General features: G+C 33.1%; 1 protein-coding gene across 5 annotated transcripts in view; it reads right to left on the bottom strand.

The window, feature by feature from the left end:
* LOC124448105 (eukaryotic translation initiation factor 2 subunit 1-like) overlaps positions 1 to 19846 on the bottom strand; it is a 117159-nt gene that overhangs the window by 94839 nt on the left and 2474 nt on the right. For 2 of the 5 annotated variants that reach the window (XR_006948930.1, XR_006948927.1), the window contains exon 3: positions 17893 to 18030. Coding sequence is in view for 1 of the 5 variants with exons in the window: in XM_046999117.1 (XP_046855073.1) it covers positions 2660 to 2818; positions 8765 to 8908 (303 nt within the window). In the remaining 4 variants the exon portion in view is untranslated. Of the gene's footprint in view, positions 1 to 12; positions 1447 to 2627; positions 2819 to 8764; positions 8909 to 10677; positions 11033 to 16688; positions 16941 to 17892; positions 18031 to 19846 lie in introns of those variants that run through there. The other 3 variants (XR_006948928.1, XR_006948929.1, XM_046999117.1) reach the window with 3 other exon arrangements.

Below are 19846 nucleotides of genomic sequence, written 5' to 3'. Positions count from 1 at the left end.
ACAAAAAAAATGTGGAAAAAGATTAAAATGATTTATTTGGAATGCTTGTTGCCTCCCAGTTGAAGAAGTTAAATACACATGAACAGGCCATTGCTAAGCATCAGATTCAAAATGGTGTTTTCAATATACAAATGAATCAAAACCCAACAACGAATCGTTCTCTTCAGAATCAGACTTTACAAAGACTGCACACACCAATGATGGAGAACCGCTCATTGTCTCAGCCATTTTGGGTTCTTTACACAAACCTGCAGAATATCTTCCTTTGGTCATCTGCTGAACGACCATCACTAGTTATTGGACTTTTGATATAATCGCACTTCTCTAATTCCGAAAATAGTTCCCTGCTCATGGAACCTTTACAGCCTATCCTTCCAACCGTAAAGTATGGAAGTAACTGCAACAAAGTCTTGTTGATTGCTCTTACCACATAAATACAATTCTTGGAAACCTTTCAAATTATTTGGGCGTAAACAAAAAATGAGAAGGGCTTCTTCTGTTATATTAGAATATTGCATTAACGAGTATTCATAATCATTTGCCATGTAGAAGCCATCTCTATGCGACAAGTCACACTTTTCACCACCTTTACCTAATTGAATACCATTCTCAAGAATATTCTGAGCAGACGAATGATCAGTGCCATGGAAATATAACTCAGTATTTTCGTCTTCGTCTTTCTTCAATCCTTCAAACTCGATGATACCTCTAATTGCTTCATCTTTGTTGCTTGCATTAAAAATCTTTAATTTTTGATTAGTTTTGCCCTCTGCATCATTAGAACGTGAAAAATTCTGCGTAAACCAACCGTTTAGGTTGTTTTCATTGTTGTACGGAAAAAGAGGAAAGGCGTTATTCGTAAATTTTGTACAGTTGAAAAGTTGCTTAATGTAGGTTCTAAGTAAAACTGTTCTTGATTGATCATCAAAATGAGACAGAATAACCGAGAGTGCATTTTCTCCTTCACTTTTCATGATCTCTTTTTCAACCAACTCATTCGACATGTAAAGCAAGCTCACAATATCGTACATATCAGTTCTAACAAAAGGACTTCGCTCAGGTCTTTTTTGGAACATAGCAATGATAGTTTGGTTGTATTGTGGTACAGCATTATTCTTTTGTGGATAAATGGTGTAGACGTCTCTCATTATTGATTTTGACAAACACGGAGGCATTCATTGGTTGTATTGTGGTACAACATTATTCTTTTGTGGATATATGCAGTAGACGTCTCTCATTATTGATTTTGATGAACACGGAGGCATTCATTGGTTGTATTGTGGTACAACATTATTCTTTTGTGGATAAATGGTGTAGACGTCTCTCATTATTGATTTTGACAAACACGGAGGCATTCATTGGTTGTATTGTGGTACAGCATTATTCTTTTGTGGATAATTGCAGTAGACGTCTCTCATTATTGACTTTGACAAACAAGGAGGCATTCTAAAGAACATCATACATACTTATGAAAGGATGTTTTCTAACTTATGTTTATAAGATCATATCTTTATTTTATCATAGATACTCTTACAAAAATAACATAGAAAAAATGAATAACATTAATTAGAAACATTTCAAATATTTAAAGCGAAAACGTCGATACGTTCACAATGGCTGCAGTTGTAAACGTTTATTTATTTGCATTAAAATTCCTTCAAAGCTTATGTAGGAATCGCAATACGAAGGTTTCACGACATTGAATCTAGCAGAGAAGTATATATCTTTAGTGTTGTGCATATTTTAGTACAAACATGAACCTTCCGTTGTGGGAAACGTTATTTTGCGTAACTTTGCCTCATGTATTTGAAATTTTTGTTGAGATAGTTTTTCATCCAACGAATAAGTAACTTTGATCGTGACTTACGATAAACATTTCCACTATTGCAAAAACTTCGAAATATCAAACGGAAAATTTAAATCAAATGTAACATGCTCCAATGCACCACAGTTATGAGGAAGTGATGAAGCACCACTTGTGCTTTGTGGCTACATCATTTATAACCAAATACCAAAGAATGAATTAATTATTTTCAAAAAATTCAGAATGTATTAAAAAACAAGGTACAAGTAATTTTTGATCCATAATAATGACTTTGAAAGTTTCAACACGATAATTTTACACCAAATTATTTTCACTCAGGGGAACTTTGTATGCCTTTGTGCGCAATAGATTTGTTACAAGCAAGGCAAAAGAGCCAATACATACTTCAAAACTTATCACACGATTCTCACTTAAGCGTGACTTAAATATTATAAAACATGTTTCGATGTTTAAAGTGTTAAGTGTTCAGGAAATTGACGCCTCCTGGTTATAACTGGTTGAATTATTTTCACGTTCCTAATAAGTACATAGATGTTAGGTCGTCTACGTTTTGAAACCAGGATACGGCGCATAAAACCGTTCAAAAAATCGATATTTGAAGCTATTGACGACAGCCCAGTACAATTTTCTTTGTATGATGAAAACTGTCACAATTATACCCAAATGCGTTGAACATAGTTGCAATTACAAATACATTTTTCATTGCTTTCGCTTTCATTATGGAAAAGACGACGAATATTGTTGTCTGAATTCATCAAAATTTACAAAACTCCATTCTAACGTTAACTAAGAATGTTTACTTACAGAAGGATAACAGCTGGTATTTGACAATTTTTATATATCTACGAACTGAGGAGCTTCGATGGACGGCTTACTATCCAGAAAGAAATGACTAGAATCGCGTCTCTGTGTCGGTACCAGACCTCTGACGTAGTTTTTCCCGCTAATTCCGATAATTACCATCGACCACGAGCCAAAGATTTGCCGTGATTCCTAGAGTACCCCATCAAGTCAAATAAAAACGTTAGTTAGGATAATAAAATATAATAATGACCTCTTTCCTGAATAAGTTTAAATCATTTTAAGATTTTTACATTTCTGATCTCTATGAAGGCCTATTTCTGTTAAAACTGACAATTTTATGTCAACAGACACAATAGAAAAACAGTTGTCCAATTATATGTAATACCTATTAAAGAGCATTTCATATAACCAATCAAAAACCATAAAACATTTTGTATGAAACATGTTTAGCTCTAAGTTAAGGACAAGAACAAGAACATGACAATATTAAAGGACAAAGAACAAGAACAAGAACATGACAATATTAAAGGACAAAGAACAAGGACAAGAACATGAACAAGAACAAGAACATGACAATATTAAAGGACAAAGAACAAGGACAAGAACATGAACAAGAACAAGAACAAGAACAAGAACATGACAATATTAAAGATACGGATATATACGGATGTAATGGTTATACTTTTATATCACGTGACCATTTTTTGCTACATAGTGATTACACACAGACTCAACCAAAAAGATCTTTTATCTAGGCACGTTAGGTGGTATATATATTGTTAATATTTGTAATATTTCTAGGCACGTTAGGTGGTAATGGTTTCTAGGCACGAAGTTTGAAACAATCACCAAACAAAACAAAGGTTCGTCCACACAAATGTTTGTAATCATAAAACACGGGAGACTATATTCATTAATATTGATGGAATTCCGTTCCATAAATATTATCCTCAATATTGATGGAAATAAGTGCGGAAATTCCGTTCTGGGTTACAAATGTGTATGACGAAACACATGATAGAATGTTTCATTTGTTTATATAGAGATGTATAAAATCACTGAACATTCATTGGTGTTTGAAGTCTTCAAGCGCGTTAAACTGGACACTCGACTGGATTTTAATTCGTGAATATTCGTGAAGTTGGCTTTTAAGAAAAGGTAGCTGTTACTAATGTAATTTATTTAACACTTTTTAAAAACATGTTTTCCTACGCTTACGATCCAAACCATATGTACTTAAGGTGATGTAACAAGAAATCGTGACGATTTTAATTTATTATTAGCACGACCATGTGAAATAAAATACAATTATCCTAAATCTTACATTCTTGTTTCATTTCTTTTGCGCAAAATCGGAAAATATTTTTTACAGATATAAGCATCGTGTAAATCGTACACCATTAACGTAATTCGTTTGCGTAAAAAACCAGCATTTCCATTTGTAGAAGAGTCGAAATGAGGACTCTTTCCCTATTGTAATTATCTTTAGATCGTCCTTTACAAAAAGATGAACGACAAAGGTAAAAATTTCTGTGTTGAACAAGAGAATAACGTTAAAGAATATAGTTGTGATGGGCTAGAAGATGGCAACGAAAGATACGACAGTGCAGTGGAAAATGAAAGAATGGAAGATGGTGGAAATACTCAACCAATTCTAAATTTACCCATTCAAGAGACTTTTTCTGAAGAATTTGAATCTTCGATGGAAATGTTGGAGGAAGACCTTGTTTTGAATGTTCCATCAACTCAAGAAAAACCTTAAATCATCGTCAACTTCAACGTAAAGTGGTATTCATTGAAAGAAACAGATTATGTAAATTTTGTATTATAAATAGATTTGTATAAAACTCAAGAAAATATTTTGTTTTAACCACTCAATAATCGTTCAAAAACAACCATACTTGTTATCTACTAGTAAAAAATGTGTAAATATTTGTAAGTTTTTGTAAATCCATTTCGTAATGATCTGTATTTTTATTCTGTACTCATGGAGTACCCGGCTCAAGTACACGACTCAACCAAAAAGATCTTTTATCTTGGCACAATAGGTGGTATATGAATGTTGTTAATATTTGAATAACTATTAAACTAGGAAGTTTAAGTATTTGCACAAAAAAAAAGGTAGCTGTTACTAATGTAATTTATTTAACACTTTTTAAAAACATGTTTTCCTACGCTTACGATGCAAACCATATGTACTTAAGGTGATGTAACAAGAAATCGTGACGATTTTAATTTATTATTAATATGACCATGTGAAATAAAATATAATTATCCTAAATCTTACATTCATGATTCAATCTTTTAAAGTTATAAGCATAAATTTTGACAAAGATTCTTTATTTTAATAAACTAGTTATTTGTCAGGTTCTTTTGTGTAACGCCTACAAATGAAGCTTATACATTAATATGTATTGTCTTCATATGCAGGTAGTAGGTACACGTTTCCAGTTTTACGCGCTTGTAGAATTCGAAACAGTGAAAACACAGTCATTATTTACAACTTGGACGGTTTATACATTATTTCTACTGGCACAAAATTATCAGTCATTCAGTTTTAAAAGAATTGGGCCTTCATAAAGGTTATAATTGTAAAGTTCTTAAAATGAAAGCGTTCCTGTAACGTTAGAGAAGTTCCAATTTTCTTTTCTTATACATAGTTACAACAGAAGTATAAGCAAAAACTAAGTTCTAGGGAAAAATGGGGGACAAATTACATTTTCTTGCGACAAAATGATCTTAGTGAGAAAATGATCTTTTATCTTGGCACATTAGGTGGTATATATATTGTTAATGTTTGTTTTGCTTGGTGATTGTTTCAAACTTAATAGTTATAATAGTTATTTTAAATGAAGATATCACCCTCGCACTTCACAATTTAAGCAATTGTCTCATGAACCTGAAAAATATGATAGTTATTTCATTAAATATGTTAAGTATTTGTTACAAAAGTTCAACTTTTATTAATTATCTTCAATCTTATTGGTGCGGAATAGAAAGAACGTGGGAGCGTGGAAACACTGCCTGCCATCCAATATTCATTAGTTTATATAGAGATGTGTATAACAGAACATTGATTGGTGTTTGAAGTCCTCAAGCGCGTTAAACTTGACACTCGACTTGATTTTTATTCGTGAATATTCGTGAAGTTGGCTTTAAAAAAAAGGTAGCTGTTACTAATGTAATTTATTTAACACTTCTTAAAAACATGTTTTCCTACGTTTACGATCCAAACCATATGTACTTAAGGTGATGTAACTAGAAATCGTGACGATTTTAATTTGTTATCAATATGACCATGCGAAATAAAATATAATTATCCCAAATCTTACATTCTTGTTTCATTTCTTTTGCGCAAAATTGGAAAATATTTTTTTACAGGTATAAGCATCATGTAAATCGTACCCCATTAACGTAACTCTTTTGCGTGGGAAACCAGCATTTCCATTTGTAGAAGAGTCGAAATGATGACTCTTTCCCTCAAGAGAATAACGTTAAAGATAATACTTGTGATGGGCTAGAAGATGGCAACGAAAGATACGACAGTGCAGTGGAAAATGAAAGTATGGAAGATGGTGGAAATACTCAACCAATTCTAAATTTACCCATTCAAGAGACTTTTTCTGAAGAATTTGAATCTTCGATGGAAATGTTGGAGGAAGACCTTGTTTTGAATGTTCCATCAACTCAAGAAAAACTTTAAATCATCGTCAACTTCAACGTAAAGTGGTATTCATTGAAAGGAAAAGATTATGTAAAATTTTATTATAAATAGATTTGTGTAAAACTCAAGAAAATATTTTGTTTTAACCACTCAATAATCGTTCAAAAACAACCATACTTGTTATCTACTAATGAAAAATTTGTAAAAATTTGTAAGTTTTTGTAAATCTATTTCGTAATGATCTGTATTTTTATTTATGTCATTATTGATTTCTGTTTTTTTCAGTGCTATTATCAACTCATTCCAACACAATTGTTTCAAAACAAGCTAATAATGATAGTGTTATTTCATAGCCAACAATGAGGTTTGCTCAAAAAGTATTTCTAATTTCTGCGTGCAAATCAGTGAAAAGAGCACAAATATGTTGACTATAGTTTGCGCTGTGACAATATTTTATTTTTGGCTTCCTGTCTACCACTTGCTACAAAATTTAACGGAAACATTGCATTTTTATAGTTAGAATCAATGGTAGATCATTGTAGACATTGATCATCTTTTGCTCAATTTTCCTTATCACACAATTTTTCTATCCGTTGGTCTATTTTTGCTGCGATTGTCAGAATAAAATTGTTTTTAAAAGCTTTTTTTTTTCATACCTAAATATCGTGATGTACTAAAGTATAGGAACAACATAATATCGTTAAATGTTTGTAAATGTAGATCGTCCAGGTTGGTATAGTCCTGAGAAGAACTGTTTTTGTTGTTGTTGACTGACGTTTCGACAACCTTAGCGGTAGTCATCTTTAGAGTCAAGTGACTTTTGACTCTGACTTCCACAAACATTTGAATCTGAAGATGACTACCTCTAAGGTTGTCGAAAAGTCAGTCTACATCAACACCAACATCCTTCTCAGGACTTAACAACCTGGACGATCTACATCTACAAACATGTAACGACATTCCCAGGTTCAAACCATTTACTTTATAATGTAGTTAAGTATAGAAACAATTTATAATACACAAAGAAATTGCAACCACTGGGTGAAAATTCTTAATTTCAGCAAACCATCCACACAGTGGCAGAGCTAGAGGTCGTGATGGTTGTGCTGAGCACGACCAAACATTTTTCAAACTAAGGTTTTATTTACCCACTAAAATTTTAATATTTGTTTTTAATTTTAACAGATATTAGCGAAAACAAAATCGATTTCTTATGCTTCATTTGCATTTTGTGTTATGTACTTCATATTACTTTCACTATATTACGTTTCTACCCGACATCTGTCCTATTTATTGACTAAAAGCTAATGGAAGGGCGTTCGCCCGTTTTTGGTCGTCCTCTACTCAGACCAGCACGACCAAATTATATATTCCTGAGCGCTGATTGGCTGGAAAACCTCACGGCCTGTTAAAATGGGTATAGTCAGCCCTAGTTTGGTCGTGCTCTGATCAGGCGAGAACAACCAAAACATAAATTACTAATAATATATAAAGCTGCATTGCGTCGTACGCATGCTCAATCGCCAAATATTTTCCATTGGTCATGCCCAACTTTATTCGCACGAGTATTTCAAATATTGTCGAATTATTCATCGTTTTACTGTGTTCTTGGATTGTGTGTGAACATAGAAATCAGTAAAGGACAGTCAAACGTTGCGTCTGAAGCTCAAAGAGTCAGAGATATCGTTTCTGAGCTTTTACTAAAGATTGTCAGTTCACGCAACGCTATAGAGTAAAAGTATTTTGTTTGTATGGCACGACCAACCCCTACGCTCACACTGAAAACAAGAGGTAAGGGGTTGGTCGTGGAATAGATCATTTCATACAACCAATCAAAAAGCATAAAACATTTTATATGAAACATGTTTAGCTCCTAAGTTTAACATAAAGTACTACTCAAATAAGAACATGACAAACTCTGCTTATCTTATTCTTTTCTCTGAAGCTGCAAAAAACAGCAGCTTATTAAACATACGTCTGTTGCATGATTTCAAATCTTTGATACATCATACAAGTGTGTAAAATGTCCAATGGACTCAAGTGATGTCCTTCTGATAATAGTTACACAGTCAGAGAAAGCAAACATGAGACAGTCATTGTGTAAATGATGTGAACACATGCTTTGTTATTTTATTTTGTTTTGGAGGCACATAACTTTTCTTCAACATGCAAAAGACATCGTTATGATATCACAATGCATAACTAGCTTTAGGAAAAACTAATTTTTGCTTAAAGTTAACATAAATTATTGCCAATGTCACAGGGTCCTAATATTATTGATTTCAATGCATTGGGATGGTGTCATTGTAATTTTCAAATAAACGACTAATGATTGAATATGTCCGTCTTAATAAAGCATGGCGTACTTAGGGAAATGGTAACAGGATGATATGAGGATAGTAGAGGCACCAGGGGAATGTCATTTTAGTGATACAATATACTTTTCATAGAAATATAAACCAAACACTTACAGGTTGTTGTAAAACAAATGTTCCTTTCTTGTTCATAATGACTTCTTCAATGGCTTTGATAGATGTTTCCAAAGCTTTCAAACCTTCTTCTCGATTCATTGTTGTTGTCATGACAACATAGGTTGGTGGTGAAATGGGATTTATCTTAAAGAAGAAAACAGTTTACAATCAAACAGTGAAATTTTCAAAAGATTATTTATCATTGTATGGTATTTAGGCCTGGTGCAGCTATTGTAAGATATAATTACATTGATATGCACATTTGGTACATCTATAAATAATTAAATTTTGTTTTCATGAACATCAAAATGTTCATCCTCATTGTGTTTATGTAGCAATATTGCAATTTGATGCATTTCAATGAGAATGATCTGTCATAAACAGTGGTGTAAAACAAAGCTTCGTGCTATTCTTGGTTCTTAAGGTTCGTTTTCCTTGACAACTCATTTATTGACAGTTGTCTTGTTGTACACAATGTTCAGTAGTACATATAATAATCATTTTACAATTGAAATCTTCACATAAACATATTTAAAACTTAAATGACATGATGAATATGAGGTATAGCTGTATTGGTTAAGAACAGTTCATGTACAACGTCAGATGATGTTAATGTTGATTCATAATGGTTTCAAAAAAGCTTGGCTGACTGATAATTATGCTAATAAACACATAACCCAGGCTGTCACATGTTACAATCGTAAACAAAATCTCAGCAAACTTTTGTCATAAATATAAAGCAGTTTTAAAATTCAAAAGGAGTAAAGATCTTTTCGACTTTGAAGTTCAAAATTTCAATAAACCTTCCACTCACTGTCTTAAAGAGATGTGAAATTGAGTGTGTGATGAGTAGAGAGTGGAAGGTTTATTGCAATTTTCATATTTCAAGGTGATTGTTGTAAAGGCCAGTGTGCGAATTAACGATGTGCAATGTGCAATTTGCACATCGTTTTAGCTAAAATGAGAACAATTGCACATCACTTTTTCAAACAATATGCAAAAATCAGTGGTTTTAACAAAAAACACTGTCGTAAATCATATGAATTTGTTCACGTTTAAAAATATTAATTTAGCAATTAGCGCTATATAATAATTAACATAATATCGATTTGATTATGCCTCTAAAGAAACACTTTTGTCAAAAAAATTGCACATCGTTTTTTCTGAACTAATTCGCACACTGATAAAGGCTGTGTTTCAGATTAACTTATCCATTTAAAAGCTTGATGTTCTTATTATAATCTTGTAGCATTACCTTTGCTCTCTTTGGTATGGTTCGTAAGACATAATAAAATGTATTTACAATTAGTATCATAAATGTATTTATTATCGTTTCACAATAGTGAAGGTGAATGGGTTATCTACGCACTTGGAAATCTCCACACTTGCACAGTTTTGCGAAAGAAGCATTTACTTTCTAATAAAAAAAGGTTTCCTTTAGTAAATTAAAAAGCCGACAATTATGACCTTATGATTCATGAAAGCCTTCTTATATCCAAACTTAAACCCTCTCTTAACACCCAAGGCAACTCAATCCCCCTTCACCTTCTTTAATGTACCGCCCTTCTCACTTCATTCCTTCATCTAAACTTCCTACTCCCCTCACATGTAATTTAACACCCTGTACTATATGCTTGTATTTAACGTCATGTATATAAATTATCTCAAATAATCTGAAGATGTCTTAAGTTAAAGAAGAAACGTAATTATTAAAAAACCTTTAATCTTTCTTTATTTTATTATTGTGATGGCTTTTTTAAATGTCTTATGTTGGGCTATTATGTTCATATTGAAAAAGTAAAAAGCATTGTCGTTAAATAATAGAAATAAAAGTTATACGTATAAGAAAATTTTTGCAGTGAACGCAAAAGCAAGGCGCAAACTCAGTAAATTTATGAATATTTTGCACAAACCTTGTAAGATCAAGCACAGAATGTATTGCTTCAACTTTTTCTTCGTTCGGTTCTGGTTCTTTCACGTTAACATTTCCAGGTTAAATGCAAATAAACAAATTACTCCCCAAACATTGTAGTCATAACACAATACAGCAATGTTCTTCTTCCTAATTTTCCGCTCTGTTTTGACTCCAATTCAGCGACTGCCAAAAGCAAGCTGGATACAATCAAAGGAAGAACCAAAAGTCTTAATGCTCTCACCCAAATCTCACCAAGAAACGACACGTACATTGCATATTCCTTCGGTGTTGGATCTATGGACGACTGAACATTGCCATGTAATAAAGCACCAAGTAAAAATCCACAAAGTACGCTGAATAAAATGAAAAATAATATGTTGTTTATCAAATGTTGTTTATCAAATCATATGTTGTTTTGCGTGTTTTAATCCATTGTAGCAAAGCTTTCTTGAAGTCATTGTCGAAATTTTGCAGCTCTGAATACAATTCAAAGCAACAAATAAACACTGAATCTCAACTTTACAATTCACAATAACAAAGACTATAAATATACCGCGCCATTGACTATATATAAATATTCAATACATATTAGAGACTTTGGTCACGTGTTTTTCTTTCCAGATTTTAACAGCCAAGGGGGAAATCCCTTTTAAACGCTTTCATTTGAAATAAATGGAGAGAAGGCTAAACTAATTCACAAAACAAAAGCTAATCGTCGTCATCACAATAATTGGAAACTTGTGATAGGAAAAAATAAAATAGAAATCACTATAAGAGCCCTTACAAACAGTATTTCAAAACATTCTGTTTTTTATCGAATCTACAACTGGCAGTAAATACTAAAAAATTTGTAAACTTGGCAATGGAAAAATACATAATTGGTAGTGAGGATGGTTTGCTAAAATTAAAAAATTTCATTCAGTGGTTGCATGCAAAGTTGCGCATTTTTACATGAGACGTTTGTGTGTCTTATAGAAAGTCTTTTAATGAAACAAAGAATCTTTTTTCTTTAATATGTTTTGGTTTTATTCCGGAAGGCTTGCTTATGTTGTTCCTATACTTGAGAACATCACGTCACTCAGATACAAACGGTATAAAAAGATAATTATTGTCTACAATATATTTACTGTAATTATCCCGACAGCAAGTTTCTTAATTTCCGAAGTTTTCAACTTTCGCAGCAAGCGGTAATTAGGAGACGAAAATAAAATATCTCATGACGCAAACTATAGCCTCATAAATAATTTGTTTGAAGCAATTATTTAAGTATAATTGAGTTTATACGAATGCAATGGCCGTTTTTATACTAGAGACGCATAATGCGTCGTCTTTATTACTCGTCTAGTATAAAAACGGGATGAATTATCCAACGAAGTATCAGACGAGCATTATGTGTCTCTAGTATAAAAAAGACCAATCACAGCACTAAAAAATTACCATTCAATAGATATTAATAAGTATGGATGTCTACGAATGATTATTGAATGGTTTCCTTTTACACTTCCTTTTGACAAACCTATTTATAATATAAAATGTACATGATTTATTTCTCTCAGCATAAATCATTTTACGTTGAAGTTGACAAATCTTTAAAGTTTTTCTAACGCTGATGGAACATTTAAAACCAAATCTTCGTTCAGTATTTGCATCGCACATCTATCTTCTCTTGTCAAGTCTTGCAGGTCAAACAAAAATTCTTCAGGAAAAGTCTCTTGTATGGGTAAACTTAGAATTGGTTGAGTATTTCCACCATCTTCCATGCTTTCATTTTCTAATGCATTGTCGTATCTTTCGTTGCCATCTTCTAACCCATCACAACTATCTTCTTTAACGTTATCCTCTTTTGCAACACAGGATTTTTTACCTTTGTCAGTCATCTTTTTGTAAATGACGATCAAAAGATAATTAGAATAGGAAAAGAGGCATAATGTGGACTATTCTACAAAATAGCCAACTTATTACGAGTTTCAAATTTCACCACTCTCAGACGGTGAAACTATAGATTTCTAGAAAAATTATCAATGGTAATGTTCTGAAATTTGTAAAGTATATCTTTGCGTCTGGAATTCATAAGTATTTTGTTTTTATATCACGTGATCATTTTCTAAAACATTTGCGGGATTGTAGGGTTGTACGCATATGACCCACACTGACTACAAAGAAATGTAGAAAAAATTGAAGATCATAAACAATTTTCTTTCACGCAGTATAATAATAATAAATTAAATTTGCGAATATTTTTTTACGAAATGAGGGGGGACGAACAATCACAATAAGGTAGAACCTTTCGGAACATCTGTAAGTTTCTATTTGATTTTAAATGTCTGGAATCCGAATAGATATGCGGCCTAAACAACGTTATACAGTGGATACTAAAATCGAGTGATTACCGACATCAATAACACATATCTCGTTTTGCGAAAAACACATAAAATGCATTCACCGTGCCGTATTTAGCCAGCTCGGTTCACATTTTTTATCTTGCGCTCTATGGTTACACGGTGAGAAAAATGTTGTGTAAGCATGTATTTATTTTTGTTCGAGCTTTTATTATTACTTGAAATATCGGTGTGGATTTAACAAAACGTCAAAAATAATTTTAAACGCATGGTGCGAGTTCAACAATGAAATATGAAGACGAGATAACGTCGCCGGAAAACAATCCTCGACTTTCAGAACGCGTGCCTTTGTCACGCGAAGTGACATCCATTGGAACCACCTCCGTGTACAGCATTCTAGGTGGTTTCATACATACGTTATGATTGGGTGATTAGAATGATAGACAAAGAAATTTTACATAGCCAAATTATATATATTTGAAAAAGACTTGGAAACAAGAAGAAAAGTACGCAAATATATCGATAAATGGACAAAGCACAAATGGCTGCTCTCAAGATTATAAAAATCTAAACGTATCTAAATATCAACAAAACTATTTGACCGTCTGAACAAGCAATCAAAAGACGGAACCGAAACAATAGGATCTGACAAATCGGAACGTGTAAACCGGCCTTCAGATAGAAAGAAAACTCTAAACATGATGAAATAAACCTTGCCAACGCAAAGCTAAAAGTTAAAGAGACACGCATGTAAAATTTCTTTGTCTATCATTCTAATCACCCAATCATAACGTATGTATGAAACCACCGAGAATGCTGTACACGGAGGTGGCTCCAATGGATGTCACTTCGTTCTGAACCCTGCTATTTTTTCCAGATAAGGGGTCGGGCCAGCAATCCCCCCTTGCGATAGCAACTTCTAGTTGTATTACCTAGTGTAAAATAAAGTGGATAAGTCATATTTACCTTTTCTTTTAAAGCCAAGTTAGCCACGTAAAGAAATATACAAGAATCAAGTCAACTAGTCAAGTCTCCAGTTTTACACGCTTACAGTTTGACGTCACTGCTTTCTCTGGAAGGTTATCCAAGTATATAAGCATAATGCATGATGTATTATCTTTAATCTTATTGGTGGAAGACCTTGTTTTTTTAATACACTTAACATACACTTGGTGGAAGAATATCATGTAATATTTGTTGCAGCATATTTTTTCATGATTGCATCAACCATGGATAACATGGAGAAAAACAAAAGTATTAAGAATATATTACAATAGCAATAATATGGCTTTATGAACGGTTGCTGATTTGCATCAAGGAGATTCACTCGGTTAGAAAAACAATGTGATTTCATGTTATCATTGGCGCTTTTAACGGCAAGAGTATTTTATTGACCGTATGGTGGACAGGAGTACATTTTATGTGTTATTACAAGTAGACAATAAGTCAAAGCTCTCAATAGTGACTTTACAGTCCCAGAGCCAAGAAATGTTTCATATAGTATAACTGTTTGAGCATGTCAAATAATTTTCGTTTTAAAATATGTACGTATGTGTCATGTAATGGTCAAGAAAAGTACCAAACTGAGAGTGTAGTAGAGCTTATTATCGAAGAGTACTTATCAATTTGATAACGACAACATGACCTTGGAATAAACTGACACGAACATATCATCATTATACAACTATAAATATTTCGGCTTCATAGATACAGGACCACAACGTCCACAAGAGTTTTAGAAGAATTATTAATTTTACCAGGACAACTCAACTAATGAACTAACAGAGAAGTTTTGCTTTGACAAGTTAAACTCATTTCATCATCATTCTGCTTACTCTGTTCATTTACAGAAGAAAATTTCGTTTGATTTATCCGTGAAGGGCGATTTTACTCTTCACAAAACGTTTGGATTACAAATGACGATAGAGTATTTATCTAATAAAAACAGTTTTCATTCAAAATAACAATGAATTTTATGTTAAATTTGCGAAGACGTTTCTATAATCGTCGCAAGTAAAGCACCTGAAGTGGAGATACTTATGCTCACTCGAGTTTTCCGTCGACTTTCCGAGCGCGTGACACTTATATAGCAATGCATTTTAATATTTTAAGAAACAAACATTACATTTTGCGAAAGACATGGACTTATAGGTCCAATAAGTCCCATTCCTCTTTGTTTAATGTAATGTGTAATCAGTCCTACACAACAAATCATTTTCATGCTCATAATCACTGTATGTATGTAAAACCGGTAGAGAGTTTTAACCCTGAAGCTCTGTTTTTTGGCTTTGTAACGACTGAAAAATAAAATGGCAAGTTGTATTGAAATTTGAAAGTTGAAGGTGACGAGGACTATTTCAGCCGTGCGAGGCATTTTTAGAAGATGAATACTTAAATTACAAATTTACAACAAAATAAGAACAAAGGTATTCATATCTTCAACATATTCATCGATATTAAAGTTGTTCACATAGGAACTGGTTGAAAACTTTGCTTCCCTTAATGACAACAGAGGTACTTTAATTCGCATATTTTCATGATGTACATCTCGTAGAGTTTGTACATCAAACTCTGGATACCGTTCATGAAAATGTCCTTCTGTTTAATTTTCTATGTCGATATTGCTTTTATTTATAATTTTATTGAAAAGAATATACTGCAGGATATTTTTGATATCAAAAAATTAGTTTAAAATGATCGGAAAACACGATCCAGCAGGAAAAATGCCGAAATGGATGAAACTTGTTTCATACTATCATACTTTCACGACCTGAACGATCTACATTTACAAACATGTAACGATACTCCCGGGTTCAAACCATTTACTTTATTTGACCAAGTTCTACAAAAGGTTTGCTAAATCACAAATACTTTAAGACGTGGTGGCATATATGACACCATATAATTGTTGGTGTTAATGGATGTGTTGATGTTGTGCTGGTTGGCAACAAATTGAACAGAATACAGAAAACATCCTTTAAGCTTCAGTTAACATGATTTAATTGGTTATTGGCTGAGTGATTTTCACCGACTTTCTCTTTCTTTGTGCCACATAAAAATGTATTGTGGCTGCTGATTATGCGAATATCAACAAGATTACTTAGTCACGTGAACTTCGAGTTATGGCACATTAAGGCCCTGTTCACACGATACTGGATTGGTTAGATACCGGATTACTTTTCGTACCGGATAGGCCTTGCGTTCATACGGCTCCGCTAAAATCCGATACGCTTTATATCGTTTTCCGGAGCGATTTGACTCCGCTGTGGAAGTGGTAACGCGTGTCGTGAAATCTTGAGGTCTCTATTATTAGATCTGTGGGCGTAGAGCCTGGCGTGCAGTAGAGGCTGTGGTGGCAGAAGAGCCATCGTGTAGCGTTGCCTCAATACTGACATCACACCGTCATCATTGACATTATTTAACTTACTATAAATTTAGAGATCGCAAGACGCTTTTCGTACGGGTTATTTACAAGATAGTTTGTGAAAATTCATTAAATGTTTCAATACTTTTTAGCAGATGAAAAATAAATAAATGTCAATTATTGCATATAAAGTTTCTACAAGGCATATGGGTACATCGTATAAGAAATACATTTCAGGCCCGACAGCTACATTCGATTGAAATTTATTTTCAACATGAGTCAAATAAAATAGACAAGCTTTCTTACCTCTTACAGTCACAGTTAACTCTCTTGTGAAGAAGAAATCTCATCCACTTGAATAAATAGGTCTTACTCTGACGGATTACTGTCAGTGTGATTACTGAGTGTGTAGAGAGTAATGACATCAATGTGCATAAACAGTTACAAGAACCAATCAAAACCTTGTGATTTCATCACCCAACGAAAATTCGGACTGCGTCGAGCTCATGACGTCGTCAGATATCACTCACACTTTGACTTTCGTGATGGAAACATCTCCTAACCAAGAGTCAAAACAAGCTCTGAACAGAAGCAGGATGAAGTACATCAGATGAACACGAAACGACACTGTTTCATAAAACTAGTAATGCTTATTTTTATTAAAGAATGTTTTATGCAGTGCGGTGTTTGAAATTAAATAAAGATATGATCTTCGCACTTTGCTGGACAATTTAAGCAATTGTCTCATGAACCTGAAAAATTCAGGTGACTCAACGGGATCCATGACCACTGCGGTGCCGTTGCAGTGCTCTGACCAACTGAGCTACTGAGCAACTGAGCACTGCACCGGCACCGCAGAGGTCATGGATCCCGTTAAGTCACCTGAATTTTTCAGGTTCATGAGACAATTTCTTAAATTGTCCAGCAAAGTGTGAAGATCATATCTTCATTTAATTTCATTTAATTAAGTTTATTTTTATTGTTGCTTTTTCCATTTGCAATGTCGATAAAATCATAAAGGTTCTATCGTTTTGTGAACTTTTGTAATTTTACAGCGAACATCTTAATACACTTCCGCGTTTGAAATTTCAAATATTCTCAGTTTCATTTGATGATATATAAAGTTAGAAAGTAGCTATAGAAATTTTCAACGAACTTCACTGACTGTATAAGTTCTGATACACAACAAAGGTGAACGTCTAGATTAAGTCAAGATGAAATTTATCTTTCACTTCAACGACTACACATTTACAATAGTTTCGCGAAGGTCCAATTCATCTCAAGCTAAATATTTGAGGCTGTATTTTAACCATAATGAACCTTAAATAAATCTTCTCTCGAAATACTGACCATGAAACATTTATTTCTAATAGTCACATGAAAGATTGATATCTTGTGTTGGGTTTGAATATAATTGAAGTTTAACTAAATGCTGTTCAAGTCAACTGTAGGGTCGTGTAAGATAAAAATAAAACACAGTATGTGTCTTTTAAAATGTTTTAAAACAAACCACAATCATTTATGCTTCATCTTGTTCTTCTTCATCATCAGGATTATCATCATCACCATCAACTTCTGCATTTTGACGTTCAAGTTTTTCCAGTTCCTTTGCAAAGTCTGCTTCATCCATATCTGTGACAACCTTTGGCTAAACAGATAACAATGATTATCAATGGTAGAAATGTATAGCTTAAATTTATCATTTGAAATCAACAAATTTCTTGTATAAATGCAAATGCATGGCAATAGGATTTACAAGTACATTTCAACCTCTAATCTTGATTGCCATGTATGTGACATAATGAGAAGAACTGACAAAAAAAACACAAAAGTGGTTTGCTAAGCTCTTGTTTAGTAATGATCAAGGTTAAAAATCTGTGGGTAAAGTGAAGGTTTGAATCAACAATCGACTTGTAATGTGCAAATTTATCGCACACTAATCGACAGAGAATACAAACTTAACAATACAAACAATGGCTTTTAACGAGACATAAAAAAACATCACATCCACTTTTTTACGAAACTCTTTCCCACTACACTTTATTAACAGAACCGTAAAACGATATCTCGACAAAAAACAAAGCAACAACCTCAAACTAGACACCGAAACCCCTGACACGACGATCACAACCAACACAAAAGAAAATTCCAAAATAACAACTCTATACTTCAAACTACCCTACATTGACATTACTCACGACACACACAACGCAGATTTACAAACATTATGAAACGCTTCTGTACAGATATTGACATTCGACTAATTTTCACAACATTGAATTGCGCGGGATGTAATTGCCGATACATTGGCGAAACTTCGCGCCATTTATCCACCAGAATCAGGGAACATACCACAACAGACAAAAACTCTCATATCTACGGACACCTTCTTAAATCTCACTCATGTAAAACCAACTATTCACCCTCTTGCTTCAAAATCATCGACACTGCCGACACCTCATTCTCCCTTAAAATCAAAGAAGCACTCCACATTAACAAAACTAACCCTGACCTCAATGTTCAAGTTTTTAAATTCAATACAATATTTAGTTTATAATACGCTCGGACGCTCCCCATTAATTTATCTTATTTCCTTTTTATTGTTGTAATTTGTGTATCATATTACTTTTATATAAACCTTATATCACTTATTATTTCACTCATACTGAAGATGTCGAAACATGTCTATTGTAATTTACAAAAAAAACAACTGATGATGAAGTCATACGTGAACTTTGATAATGCCCATTTTTAATACAGCATGGTACTTAGGGAAGTGGTAACAGGATGATACGAGGATAGTAGAGGATGTCAGTTTAGTGATACAGCCAGTGTTCGAATTAGTTCAGAAAAAGCGATGTGCAATTTTTTTTGACAAAAGTGTTTCTTTAGATGCATATTACGTTAATTATTATATAGCGCTAATTGCTAAATTAATATTTTTAAACGTGAACAAATTCATATGATTTACGACAGTGTTTTTAGTTACAACCGCTGATCCAGTTACAAATGCATGAGAGAAATTTTTTTCGCATGTTATTCTCTCCTCTTTTTTGTGCAAACTTTACAGCACAATAAATTCCCCACTTGGCCATCATCCTAGTAATTAAACGAGTCAGCATTTGATAATTCCAACCATTTTTTTCACTGTATTAACTTTGCTGGTAGCTACAACCTTTCGACGAAAATGACAAGAAAGACAAAAGTGAAAAGAGAATAACCAAATATACTTTTGCTTTCTGATTATTAACAGTAACATCCTTGATGTTTACTTACGATAAAAAACATCATATTTATGTCATATTACAAACAATATGTAAAAGCAAAAAGTATGGCTGATGTGTTGCCAGTTTGGCTTAATGTTTTGAGCCATTAATGTTTTTCTCACGTTAGGCTTATTTAAAATCAAAATTCCTTTTGGTTTATTTTTCAAATTTGGCTTATTTAAGTTTTTTTTGTCTTCT

Source organism: Xenia sp. Carnegie-2017, unplaced genomic scaffold (genome assembly GCF_021976095.1).
Source record: "Xenia sp. Carnegie-2017 unplaced genomic scaffold, XeniaSp_v1 HiC_scaffold_23, whole genome shotgun sequence".
NCBI classification, from domain to species: domain Eukaryota; kingdom Metazoa; phylum Cnidaria; class Anthozoa; order Malacalcyonacea; family Xeniidae; genus Xenia; species Xenia sp. Carnegie-2017.
The sequence above is the reverse complement of the archived record's forward strand: the minus strand, read 5'-3'. Positions and strand labels throughout refer to the sequence as shown.